Below are 13,407 nucleotides of genomic sequence, written 5' to 3'. Positions count from 1 at the left end.
ATGGAATCAATGCTCGGCATCTGCGGCAAGAGCAGCTATGTAAAACACTCGCCTTAAGTCAGCCGCATCCGGTTAATATTTAATCCCTCCATCCATCTCCACAAAGAGCATTTCCCTTTTAGCTTTAGCTGCCGTTTACTTTGATTACACACAAGCGTTTAGGGTGAGCGGGCGCAAAGCAAGAATGATAAGAGAGTATGCATGCTCAGTGATTTGCATAGGGATGGGAATATTTTCAGGTCTGATAATCACTCCGAACAGGCCATTGCCAGTTTCAGACAGAAGAGACGATATAGGCCGGAAGGGGTCGGGGTGGTTTGTGTTGAAATGGAAAAAAAGTAACACATAATAATGTAACTAAAAAAGGCCTGGCTTTCGCTCAGAGGGTTTCTCTTATTATTAAACACGGTATGCAATTAGAGTGGGAGTAGCAAAATAAAGCAAAATTATCTTCTGTGTGGAAAATTGTTTCTAGGGAGTAAATCCAAACTCACAACATGTACATGCAAATCCATGTGTGCATTTCCAGAGAACCTTCTGTACTGGCGTCGTTTTAGTGCTGCCGTTTTTTTTTTTTAATTATGTACTGGAACTGGAAAGTGCATTAATTACAGAACCCAACAGTGTGAGCAGTGTGCCAAAAAGTCAATAAATTTGTAAAATACACCAAACACATGTCATTTGCTCTATAATTAGAAACTCGGAGTTTGACGGAAAGAGTTACTTCAACTATTTTGTATCCGTTACACACATATATACACAAACACACACACACACACACGCGCGCGCGCGCCCATACAGAAACCACTACGGCCAACCGTCTGCCGGTCTTACTCACTGCACGTTGATGGAGCAAAACATCATAAAACCCTATGCCACAGCCGAAACCAGTTAGAGAATGTAGAATGGCATATGGAGAATGGAGAATGATGGGGGCCATGTGTTAAACCAAACATGATGGGCAACTGGATGGAGGCGAGAAACATCCCAGTTATTCTCTGAAGCTGCAATTCTGAACTATTTAACACGTGACAATAGGACTACCGCTGATGGAAATTAAGCTCTCGGTATGCTGCAGCACTGTTCTATAGCTACTAAAACCTACAACCAGATGAGAATAGATACATGAATTCCTCTCTCAGACATTAACTCATTCAGTACCAGCCAATTCTGGACCAAGTCTGAAAAGACGTTTAAAAACGTCTTTGGGAGTGAATGAGTTAAGTGAGGGGAGGCAGATTTTTGAAATGTATTGCTCTTGTGTTGGATCTCATTAGATAGTCAGAGCTGCCAACCCATAAAAACGTATATACCGTATTCCCCGCACTATAGGGGCGCACCAAAAAGTCTTCCATTTTCTTAAAAGCTCACCGAGCGCCTTAAAATCCGGTGCGGCTTGTGTATGGTCATTACGGTAATACGTCGACTCCAAGATGGCTCCTTCCTGGAGACATGCTTCCAATGTTATAACTTGCTGTTGCTTCAGTGAACTCTGTCGCTGCTTTATTAAATAAGTTTGTGTTGCAGCTCCGAAAAAAAGGAGAGCTGTGGTGTTCATTTTTTAAAACAGTCTCAACATATACAGGTACGTCTTTGTCTGTCTCCGTGCCTTCTTCCGTTCGACTCGAGAGGCGTTCAAGACCGCCTCCGAAAAACTAAACTAAACCGAAAAATTACTTCAATGAAACTACAAAAATTGAAAATAATACATCAAAACTGAAAAGCAAGCGAGGATATCACAAAATAAATTCTATAGCCCCCCCCCCTACAGAATTTATAGTGTGATTTCATCATTTGTGAATACACAACAACGAATAAATAACGACGACCGACATCTGATCGTACTGTCGGAGCTACGATCAAGGAAATGCCAATGCGTTTTTCGGAGGCGGTCATGAACGCCTCTCGAGTTGACCGGAAGAAAAGACGCACCTGTATTTGTTGAAAAAAGGAGAGCTGTGGTTGTGGTTTTATTTTTATTTTTTAAACACGGACTTTATTAATGGTTTTCACAGTCTCAACAAATACAGGTACTGTACGTCTTTGCCCGTCTCCGTGCCTTCTCTTCCGTTGCACTCGAGAGGCGTTCATGGCCGCCTCTGAAAAACGTAAATTAATTATTAGTTCAATGAAACCACGAAGAAAATCAAGCGAGGAAATCACAAAATAAATTCTGTAGGGGGGACATATCATTTATTTTGTGATTTCCTCGCTTGATTTTCTGTTTTGATGCATTATTTTCAATTTTCGTAGTTTCATTTAAGTACGGGAATAGTTAATTTACATTTTTCAGATGCGGTCATGAACGCGTCTCAAGTTGAACGGACGCCTCTCGAGTTGAATGGAAGGAGCGTAGCACCATCTAGTGGAGGCATTGTAGATTGCGCCTTATAATGCGAAGCGTCCAATGTATGAAAGAAATTTACAAAATAGCCATTCATTGAAGGTGCGCCTCATAAGCCAGTGCATCTTTTAGTGCGGAAAATACAGTACTAAAATCAAGGGATGGTAATTGCACAGATTACTATTGATGTTTCAAAAAATTAAATAGTTTTAAGTGGAAGTGATTTGTCTGTCTTGGTCTATTGTCTTGCAACTGAGTACTGCAACTGCTTGTATTGTCTGTTTTATGATGGCTTACCTATTTGGCTCTTATTTCTGTAATTGTGGTTTTAAAGTTGTATGTGTCTCAATGTGCTGTATTAAAAACCTGCCTTGGGACTACGGCTGAAAACTAGCATTTATGTTAGGTCCGGCGCATTTACACTGTGTTGATTAATGTGCACCGTCCCAATGAAATAAATGTATTTTATAAAAATAAATAAAATATTCAAAGAATAGTTTCAAGGACTGACATAGAAACAAATAAAAACAAACGATTAAAAACATCACTCACCATTAGCGACGCTTCAATGAGCCATGGCCGTATTATGACAGTAACGACAGTGCAGTGTGGCGTTTGTTAATCTACGATGGATAAAGTTGTCATTAGCACACAGTTGTTGTCTGTGCATTAATGGGCATAATCTGGCGATGCTTTTTTACCACGAATATTGAGAACAATCAGTATTAGAGGCGTAACAGGCTAACGTTCAAGGAACAAAGTATGGTAAATCTATAAGAGTTGGCAGCTCTGGATAGAGCATGGGATACAGGTCATAATTTTGTGGTGTCCGTCTTATGTCACTCCATGCTAGTTTTGGTTGAAGGAGAGGGCACATGGTCAAAAAAAGGCCACTCTTATACCTTTGGAGAAAGACAACGACTTTCATGAACACAACCATGCTGAGTTATTGATCAGCAAGCGTCTGCTGCTGGCTGCTGCTTCAAAGAGGAAGAGGAAGAGGAGGGAGGCTGCAGGGTCTCTGACAAGAATGACAAGGGTAAAATGTTACTTTTCTTGCACCTAGGACGACAGCTGGATGTGTATGTATGTGTGTCAGCGAAGGAGCTGGGATGAATGGAAGTGTATGCGTGTGCGTGTGTGTGTGTGTGTGTGTGGGTGAAGAAAATAGTGTGAGTGGGGGCATTTGGCCTTCAATAATTCTTAATTGACACCTGTCAGGATAATGGCGGCAGTCGCAGCTGTTGGGGGAGAATTTGTCCACCGTCTCATTCATCTGTCAGCTCTAATACCCATCCTAAAAGCTGCACCTCCGCCCTTTTCCCTGCCTGCCAACCCGAGAGCCTGATTTGATGCTTCTGGTGCCCACCTAAAATCACACCAATTTTAAAGACTAAAAACAACCAAGCAAAATTAACCATACTGCATGTTGAGAGCAAAGTAAAATACCACGTGTGTGTGTGTGTGTGTGTGTGTGTGTGTGTCACACACACACACGCATTCTCTCTCAACGCTTTTGAGGGTCAGAAAGCAAGCATTTATCCAGCATGGTGATAGGTGTGAGAGGAAAAAAACGCAGCGGAGTGTAAAAGCGTTGGAAATAAAAAAAGGAAGTGGGTAGTGCAAGAGTAAAAGGAGAGATGAGCGTTGCATGAAAGAAGCTGGGGCGAGAGAGATAGAGATAGAGAGAGGTAGATAGAGAGAGAGAGAGAGAGAGAGAGAGAGAGAGAGAGAGAGAGAGAGAGAGAGAGAGAGAGAGAGAGAGAGAGAGAGAGAGAGGGGCCTTAGATGATGCAGAGGCGGAGGAGCATGCAGGCTTTGGGTGTCCCTGGATAGGACTCTTGTGTAGTGGGCCCATCTTGTTTGTCTTGTTTGTTTGTTGGCATCAAAGCTCTGCCGCTCACTCCCCCTGCTTACTGATGTAATGAGTGGGTAAGTTACATGTTTTTTTTTGTTTTTTGTTTTTGCTTACACTGAGGAATTCGAATACTTATTAGACAAAATATTCTGTAATTGCTCATCTTTTATTGATAGAAGCAACATGTTAAATTTGGCTCTCGCAGTCTTACGCATAGCCTCTTGAGGGGCCAAGGCACTGATCAAGAGAGCAAATGTACCCTGGCTACGAAAATGTAATACTTTACTTAAGAAAATTGGAGATGTCAATTTTGCTCCTTAAATCTTGCATGACTACTTCTCTAACGATTCCCCGCTTGCCTTCTTCATTCCTCATTTTAAGTAATGTGTCAAAAGAAAATGTTTTGATCAATTTGCTTGTAAATTTCACATTTCATCGATTAAAACCAATTGTAAGGAATCTCTTAATGAAGCGCTGATTACAGCGAGCGTCCGACATTTATCATAAGTTTCAATCCAATCTTAACTTGGCTAAAGCAAAAAAAAGATGTCAGTTCTGCTGGTACAAGAGTAAACATTAACCACAACAAAATTATTCAGGCGGAAATTGTTTTTCCATGGAAATCAGGAAAAGGCTGCTTGTCAGCAGAAGACAGCTTTCTATCTGTTTTATTAAACTTGATTCTCTCAGCCCGCCCCCGAACCGCTTTCTTTTTTGGATCACTTGACTTGTTGCTGTCTTGGTGCGCCGCAAGGCAGGCAACAAAGCACATCTGGCTTCTTTAATGATATGATTTCGCATAACACTAAGCCACCTCCTTTATGACCTCCCACGAAGCCATGCCGCCTCCACCATTAGGTAGAGGTGTGTGTGAGGGTGTACGTGTAAATGTGTGTGAAGTGCAGCAAGGACAACACAACCACCCGTGCTTGTGGCAGAGTGCCCTGGGGGCATGTCTGGTTAAGGACGGCCTGAAACAAGGGGGTGGGAGGTGTTCTGCATATCATGCATTTTATTTCCTTATCTAAAAGAGAACACAATCTTTGAAATTCACCAATAGCTGTGATTAGTTACTGGAACTCATTCCCAGTTTTGCAACTGTTTTTGAGAGCAATGATTTCTAACGGTGCACAGTCGCAGGTACGGATGAGGTGCACCTCACCAGACCAACAGTCCTCGTGACGTGAAAGTAACTAACTCATTGTTTCACCTTTGAATGGCCTGCGCCTCACATGCAAATTAAACGACTTATTTGTGAGGTGGCCCAAGAGGAAAAATGGCTATCGATGAGGCCAATGAATGCCACCTGCTTACAGGAATGCTGCTCCGACTACGGTAACCTCGAGTTGAGCCCGAATTTGCACATATACACACACACACACACACGCGCGCGCGCGCACACACAGACAATGAGTGAATGCCTCGAACACCAACAGTACAACTGCAGCAAGGAAATCAAGTGGCATCCTGTGGATCAATGCATTTTCCAGCTCCCCCGATTGTGCAGAGTGAACCGATTTGACAGTCATAGGTGATGAATATGTGGAGGTACTCTACTGAGATTTGTTTTTGTGCTCTGGTAGGGGAACGAAAAAAAGAAGAGGTGTGTGTGTGTGGTGGGCGTGGGGGGTGCGGGGGTCTCTGAAAACAGGACCTCCTGCAGAGGATGACTAACACGGTTTGGTTACCATTACACCCGTTCAAGTTATTCATTCCAGGAAAACTAACACCAGTCTGTACAAAGATACACTCTCTCTAACACTGTTACACTCTTGAAATGGATTAGTTTACACTCTCTATTTCACAAACCAACGATTTTAACCTTTGATTTTATCTTTTGAGTTGTGGAGTCGTCATTTCAGCCTTTATGTCACATGTGAATTTTGCTAAAACCAAGTTTTCAATATAACTGAAGCGAAAGCCCACTTTGTCGAAAAGGAACAATCACACACACCTCGGGACGGTGGTGTAGACAGAAAGGTGGGAGGGGGAGCATACTGTTGATTTCAGGGAGAATATCACACAACAACATCATCAAGTAAGAGCACAAAGGTCGCTGTGTAATCTTAGCTACGCCGAGCATGCATAATCATTCATCCCTGGGCACAGCGAGCCTCCTGCTGGGAATAAACTGGAGGCCTTCAGCAAGGCAGCGAAAGAACGGAGGAGCAGCATCGGTTGTTTTTTTGGGGTTTTTTTTTGGGGGGGGGGGTATTTGGTTTTAACTTTCACACAGCCAAAATGCTGTGATGTGGCTGTGATTTAATTCAAGGACCGCGACATGCGCAAAAGTATCAACACGTCTACGGAACGGCTTATTTTAAAAAGGGTTTACAGGAAGCTTTTACATCAAAGCACAAGAAGTGGTCATTAATACTAAAACAAAAACCAACGACAGTTGGAAATGCAACACCCGCTCACTTTTTTTTTCATTCCACTTTTACTCACAAAAAATGTCTTTGAAATGAAATCATGTAAAAGAAAACAAGTCAAAAGAGGATGTGGTGCACCGAAGCCGCTTCGACTTGCTTATTTCAAGGTTATAAGAGGGGTGGCGGTGAGGGTGGCGAGGGCTTACTAAAGGTCATTAACTGGCATTGTCTCCTGACGTGATTAGTCAGGGAGCAAAGTCCATTTGTCACCTGCGCAGGCAAATTGAGTTGGTGCTGCACTAGGGGCTACGGGGACTGTATAATATCAGCTTGATTACATCAAGGCAGCTGCGGACTTGACACCTTACTGAATTTGTCAGCATTAATCGTTAGGGCCTGTCACAAATCCATCAGTTGCACGGATAATTAGGGCTCTCTCTAATGAAGCTGACGGGTATAGCAACCTTACCCCCTTTCCCCCCCTCCTCTGGATGTACACGCACACACACACACACATAAACTTATAATTACCATCCTGAGCCACAGAAATAAAAAATAGAATATGTTTCTCCTACTCATCTTCGTCCTTTTAAAGTGAATATTAACCTCAGTAAAAATCCAGCATCAATCTTTTTTTTCGGCCTGCCTTCATCAATAAAGTCGTACAATGATAAAAGTCTATAAATTTGAAAATGGCAAACAAAGAAGGAAATGAATAGACGCCTTTTTTTTAATTGCCTCCAGACTTATTGATAGACTTTTTGATTTCACAAGGTTTGTGTATTAGTTATTTTGAAACAAAAACAATAATGAGAAAACACCATCATCTAGTTATGTCCATTTTAGTGGCTATACAAAAATGTCCGGCCATTTGGGAGGAGAAAAAAAAAACATCCGCTATTTCAAATCTTAATGAAATTGTTTTCTAAACATATTAAAGGAGGATAATAAAAAAATAATTCACTGTAAAATTAGGTGAACATTAGGGGAGTCCAGAATATACCCGTTTTTACAAGAGTGACATGATGTGCACAATTTGACAACCTTGCAAACGAATGTACACCATAATAAAAACAACTTAATACCGGCAATAAACACATTCAAAACTTTGGACTTCTGAACTTGGAAAAAAAACACCTACTCTTAAGAGTTCATACGTTGCTGAGTATACACTGACATTTCTTTCTTAACGTTTCGTTCGGATTTATGTCTCCATAAAAATGCTCTCCTTGCTGTGGGTAGCCACAGGTCACTACAGTATTTGCTCCTTAACTCTGCTGTGTGTGTGTGTGCACGCGCATGTGTGTGTGTGTATGAATTATTTGGTGCGATTTGGATCATGGCAGAGTGAACGGGTGGTACTTTGTACAACCATAGAGCTGTCGGGAGAATAGAAAGCATCCTGTATGCCAAGTTGTGAAGGACCATTACAACAGATGATGGCACTCAGTGGACAATGTGATGGATCAATGGGGTGTGTGATATGAGAGGGAGGGAGCGTTGGGGATGGAGGGGTCAAAGAGATGTCATGTTTTCATGCAGAGGGCTAATGAGAGTCACTCTGATTCCAACAAGGGTGACCTTTTCCAGAGGGGGTATTTTATTGAAATAACCAAAGCCCCAACACACACGCATACACTCGAGAGGAAAAGTCTACCTGAAAATCTAGATCTGAGCCTTTTCCCTCATAGCCTGCGTCTGGATTCACGTGAACGCGGCTTTGCTCGAAAGGCAGACAGAAATAAGTCGACTGTGAGCACCGGTTGCACGTTTTCTACTCCTCCACATCATCTCATCCTCCTCAACATCACCAGCAGCAGCTCTACGCTTAAAAAGATAAAACCTGCCGAGTTCAAAGTCTTCGGCGGCTGGCCCTCCTCTTCGACCCGCTTTGCACCTCATATTTCAGAATCTCTTTAAAATTCTGTAACTGTCTTTTGTTCACTCCGGTTGTTAATGCCTAACTTCAAAGGGGCCGCCTCATTAGCACAGAGGTAGAAACCCCTGTCACTCATTTACATTTGTTTAAAGGCTGCAGGGAGACGAGAGAGGGAAAATGGGGGGAGTCCAGATCCAAACCACTAGAAGTCAACGGTGTCAGCCCTCTGCCAACACTTGGGTTGATCAGCTGGCCACACAGTAAATATTAGACTCCCCTTCAGCACTGGATATCGATTCCGATACTACACTGAGTCTTGGGAAGGATGTAAGGTGAATTTTGGATGGGAGTATCAAAAGAAAGCCCCAACATTTCTTACTAAAGAAAATTACTATATCAGATGTGACATGTTTTTTTTAGGTGCATTTTTTATTTTTTTTTACAATTAACCACACAGCATGCACGCCATTCTTTCTTTTAAATTTTACTTTGCTCCCTCAAAATCAATTTTCCGGTCGTATCTTTTTCTGATACTTGACAACAGAAATGTTGAGTGTTAAACCTGACAAAGCATGCCTGACATTACAGAGAGATTTATTGAAGTTCATCAGGAATGAACAGATCAGAGAGAACCATGTGACAGGCGATCAATCACTCGTCAAATCAAGGATGGCACCTCTCTAATAAAATAACAACAACAAAAAAAAAGAATAAAAAACGTCTCTCACCAGTTTACTACCCCTTTCATTCTCACTCATCATGACTCACTTTTGGGCCTCAAAAGCTTCCTCTTATCCCCCCCAAAACGGAAACATTCTGTTAAGTTTTTCATCCCTATAACACAGCCAATGGATTACGATCAAAATGGATCAATGTACACAAACTGTATTTCTGCAATTGTAAACATATAACACAAGTCGGGGTGACATAAAATGAATGTTATTTAAGAGTTAAAGTGTGTGATTTTAGCATGCAGCAATACCAAAAAAAAATGATGCAATGTTAAATAAAGAGACTGCATGAGTGAATTTAAAAGAATTAGTGTTTGGTGTGAGAGGTTTGAAATGGTGGTGAAGAAGAGGCGGGCGGGTTATACCTGCTGATCGGCGCGGCTCTTGCTGCTTTCTCCTCGGCATAGTGACCGTCAGCCTCCACGGCGTTTCTCATGCAGAAATGACAAAGAACTCAAGATTGTCACTGGTGAAGAATCATCCCTTTTGGGTGGGACAGCGTTTTGATCTCGGAGCTGAAAATGTCAGTCTTCTTTTTCACACTGGCAGATATGTTTAGGCGTAATAGTTGGATCGGCTCCAGCGGCGTGGAGCTCAAAAATTACGAACGGAGTGGAGCAAGCTCGGGAGACCTTCATGTCCATCAAATATCATCGTCCTTCATCGTCCTTCGTGGCCGGGTTGTAACGTGGAGCAAAAAGCTCGAAACCCAAAGTTTCACTTCGGCTTGATGAAAAAAAAAAATCCCCAATCTTCAATGTCTGAATGGAGTGATAGTTTGCTGCACTTTTCGCACACTACAAAACTAAAACAATAAATAAACAACACAAATAAGTCCGAAGTGAACGCCACGGACACTTCTTGATTAGACGCGAGCCCTTTCGGTTTCTTCCGAAACCAGTACCCTAAAAGAGAAGGAGATAAAAGACATGCAGGCATTAGATGGGTTAATGTCAGTTCCGTCACCACTACGCCACCTCAGCCCGCCCGGATCCAGCCTCACTAGTCCGGCGGAGACTTTTCCCCTCCCTCCCGTTCAACACTTTTCTTTCGGTGTGAACAAAACAGATAAACACGCCGTTTGTCTTGCTCTCTTACCTACGCTCTAGGAGTGGCGCAAAGGATCATCTCGTTGCATCTCGAGGACAGAGTCGCATTTTGGGGGGTTGGCTGTTTGATGCGATGAGAAGGAAGGAATCACTTGAGAGGCGAGCAAGACGCATCCAAAGCTTTCGCCAACAACACATCAGATCGACATGGACTACTAACACGTTTTGTCTCTTAAAAGAACGAGGGGACAAACGAGGGAGGGGGCAACTCCGGCGACAGATCCGAGCTCTTTTCCCCTCCTAAAAAAAAAAGTCCAAATTGAAACACGACGGATCCAGAAGCTGTTTCAGACAGTCTCAACTGATAGACAGACGCATCGAGTGGCTTTTCCTGCTGCATTTTTACTCCTCCCCTTCTCCACGAGCGTCACCCCTGACAGAGGAGGCTACCTGTCAATCTTTTTAATTGTCTTGTCCCCTTACCCAACCAACTCTCTCTCGCTCCTCTCCTTTGCTCTCTCGCTCTCCCTCCCTCTCCCCGGCTTTGCTGTAAAAAAGAAACCCGACAATAGCAGCCCAGCAGATTCTCATGTAGCCATTACAAGCACACAAACAAGAACATTGAGGCACATTGAAATATTACCGCTACGTCCACGTCATACTTATCAAAAACAAAAGTACGGCAGCGACCAAGCTTGAGTTGGCGGGTCAGTCCGTGAAATGTGTTCCACGACTGCCATTAAAACGGGGTTGAATTGCAGACCCTGTTAAAATGCTAACATCTGCCTATCCAATTAGATCTGTAAACCGGGGTTACAGGTGTACACCCGTGAATGCAACACAGCTCTTTTTTTTAAACACGTCGATTGACGTGTAACGCGGTGCGTTCTCTTTCGTGTGTTTGATATTATTCGGCTGCTGAATGAGAACACGTGAGTCACGCTGTTGTTATTTTTTTGTGAGGAAACGGAGGTGTGGACGTGTTGGGAACCGAGGATTGATTTGTTTCACCTTACAAGGAAGTGAGTGTCGTGTCCGGGAAGAAGAGGAAAGGGGAGGGACTCCAGCGACGCCGACTAGCGTGTGTGGGTCGCTGCTGTGCTTCTCTTCTCCGAGGCTTCGCCGCAGCCAAACGTTTTGTGTTTAACATTCCGCGTATGGACGGATCCGCTTTGCGTATGCAAACAAGAGTCGAGCTACGCGGCGCCGTCTTGTTTGTGCTCGTTTCGAAGACATAATGGCCTCGTTTGAACGGGGCCGGGCCTGTGTAGTACGCGCCGGGGACGAGCCTCTTGCTGGCTAACGTCACCTCAAGTTGCCCGTGAACTTTGTCGCATTTCGGGGGCAATGTCCGGTCCGATGTGGGCGAAAAGTGCTCCGAAGGCGTTTTTGTTTTCACTCGTCAGTTCGAGACTGAGAGGCACCGACTCACTTTCTGGACTTTTTCCGGTTCCGAGGCGCCCCATCATCGACATGTCCTACTCGGCGCACTTCATTGATTTTAAAGGATCCTCCATAGCGAGCCGCATGAAAAAGGTGGTCGTAAACAAGCTGAGCCCCAAATTTAGAGAAGCCGCCTCGGTGCAAACTGTTCCGGTTCCGACACCCGCAGACGCGGACTTGCTCGTCAGAAATCGGTAAGTTCTTAATTTCTGCACGCATTAAATACAGACCACAATGGTGTTATCTCACTACGTGCGTATTATTATGACGCGTTTACAAGTTGTAAATAAAAGAAAAGGGGTTAGCCTTACTTGCCTCGTTTCAGCCATGTCCACCAGAAGCAGCAATCATCCACATCACAAGATGGCAAAATACGTGAGGAATAAGAGCTGTACTGTAATTCCAAGTTCCGCCCTCTCTGCATTTGTCTATCAATCCATCTCGGCATGTCCCTCTCTCTCTCCCTCCTCTCTCTCTCTCGGTCTTCATGTCTGTATACGTCACCAACCTGCAAACACAAAGTCATGGGGGGGCCACTGGTTCCAACAGATGTGATGATGGAGGAGACGCAGCACTGTCTTTTTACCTATTCAAAGGAGCAGAGTGCTGGTCACTGTGCCTCCAGGCAATGGAAACGCATTTCCTCACAATCCAGTTCCAAAGACACATAAGAGACTTTTAAGATTTAAATCCAACAGAAAACAAAAAAATTCCCTATGTTTTTATAAGATCTGCATGCTTGACCTGAGGTATTGTGCTAAATACACCTTTCACAGTCTGCTTAGGTTTTATGTTGTGGCATTTACGGCTCAATAAAATGTAGTTTTGCACTGGTCTGAGTGAAGATCACATTATAGCCTACAGTATTGTGATTATTTGCTGGTAAACGAAGACCTTTGACCGTCGGGTACTTTGCGATGGTTGGTCATGGCAGTATCACAGTTGTGGATCTCGGATGTTTTTATTTCAGCAAAAGGAGCGAGGAGGAGTCAAAAGCACATTCAGACTTTTTCAGCAATTGTTTGTCCACTGGTTATCATCTTTCATGAGTTAGAATCCAGTATTATCATCATCACAGAAATATTGATACTGTAAGTCCATGACTTGTCTGATAATTATGCACGCACACATTAAAAAACATTTGCACATAAAACGTGAGACAATCAATGGAAGTGTATCATTTCTCCATTTAAAAAAAAAATACATTTTCACCTTTGTCAGAATTCTTGCCCACAATTCTGCGTTGGATTAAATCTTGCAGTTCACCCCCAAATTGAACTGATAGCGTGATAGTGATGCCAACTTTAGCTTTTTACTTCAAAAGGAGCGGATTAATTTTACTTTTAAATGTAGTGTTTTCACGTGTAGTCTGTGTTTAAGAAAAGAGTATCAAATTATAGTTGACGACGTAGCCACGAGAGCATGATTAAAGACGTATCATTAAGCTTGTCTTTAAATAGACTGAAATGTCAATGTCACATCTGACTGCGTATTTGACCCCATGTCACCTGTGCATTTTCAGTTTTATCTGCCGCAACAATTTTATTTTTAATTTGCAATCAAGTTACTCAATCACTTTGACCCCTCGCGAGCGTACAGAAGCATTACACGCGCTGCGATGAGACCCAAATGTTGATCGGTAAGACAGGAAAGACAGTTTATTTATTCACTTCCTCCATCTTACATGTTTCTTTCCATCATGTTGCCGATGATGAAAACAGTCACCCTTGT

General features: G+C 43.0%; 2 protein-coding genes across 5 annotated transcripts in view; one reads left to right on the top strand and one right to left on the bottom strand.

The window, feature by feature from the left end:
* The window catches only part of tshz1 (teashirt zinc finger homeobox 1), a 43,172-nt gene extending 32,143 nt beyond the window's left edge, over positions 1-11,029 (bottom strand). The window contains exons 1-2 of the mRNA XM_086112869.1: positions 10,283-11,029; positions 9,550-10,089 (exon numbers count right to left, since the gene is read on the bottom strand). Of these exons, the coding sequence (XP_085968995.1) occupies positions 9,550-9,589 (40 nt within the window). The 5' untranslated portion in view covers positions 9,590-10,089; positions 10,283-11,029. The remainder of the gene's footprint in view (positions 1-9,549; positions 10,090-10,282) is intronic.
* Positions 11,030-11,198: 169 nt separating this feature from the next.
* LOC147203359 (prostaglandin reductase 3-like) overlaps positions 11,199-13,407 on the top strand; it is a 28,058-nt gene continuing 25,849 nt past the window's right edge. For 3 of the 4 annotated variants that reach the window (XR_015101116.1, XR_015101115.1, XR_015101114.1), the window contains exon 1: positions 11,726-11,870. Coding sequence is in view for 1 of the 4 variants with exons in the window: in XM_086112870.1 (XP_085968996.1) it covers positions 11,581-11,870 (290 nt within the window). In the remaining 3 variants the exon portion in view is untranslated. Of the gene's footprint in view, positions 11,871-13,407 lie in introns of all 4 variants that reach the window. The other variant, XM_086112870.1, reaches the window with a different exon arrangement.

This window comes from Hippocampus guttulatus, chromosome 6 (assembly GCF_054856545.1).
Source record: "Hippocampus guttulatus isolate MCC_2025c chromosome 6, RoL_Hgut_1.0, whole genome shotgun sequence".
Lineage (NCBI taxonomy): Eukaryota > Metazoa > Chordata > Actinopteri > Syngnathiformes > Syngnathidae > Hippocampus > Hippocampus guttulatus.
The sequence above is the reverse complement of the archived record's forward strand: the minus strand, read 5'-3'. Positions and strand labels throughout refer to the sequence as shown.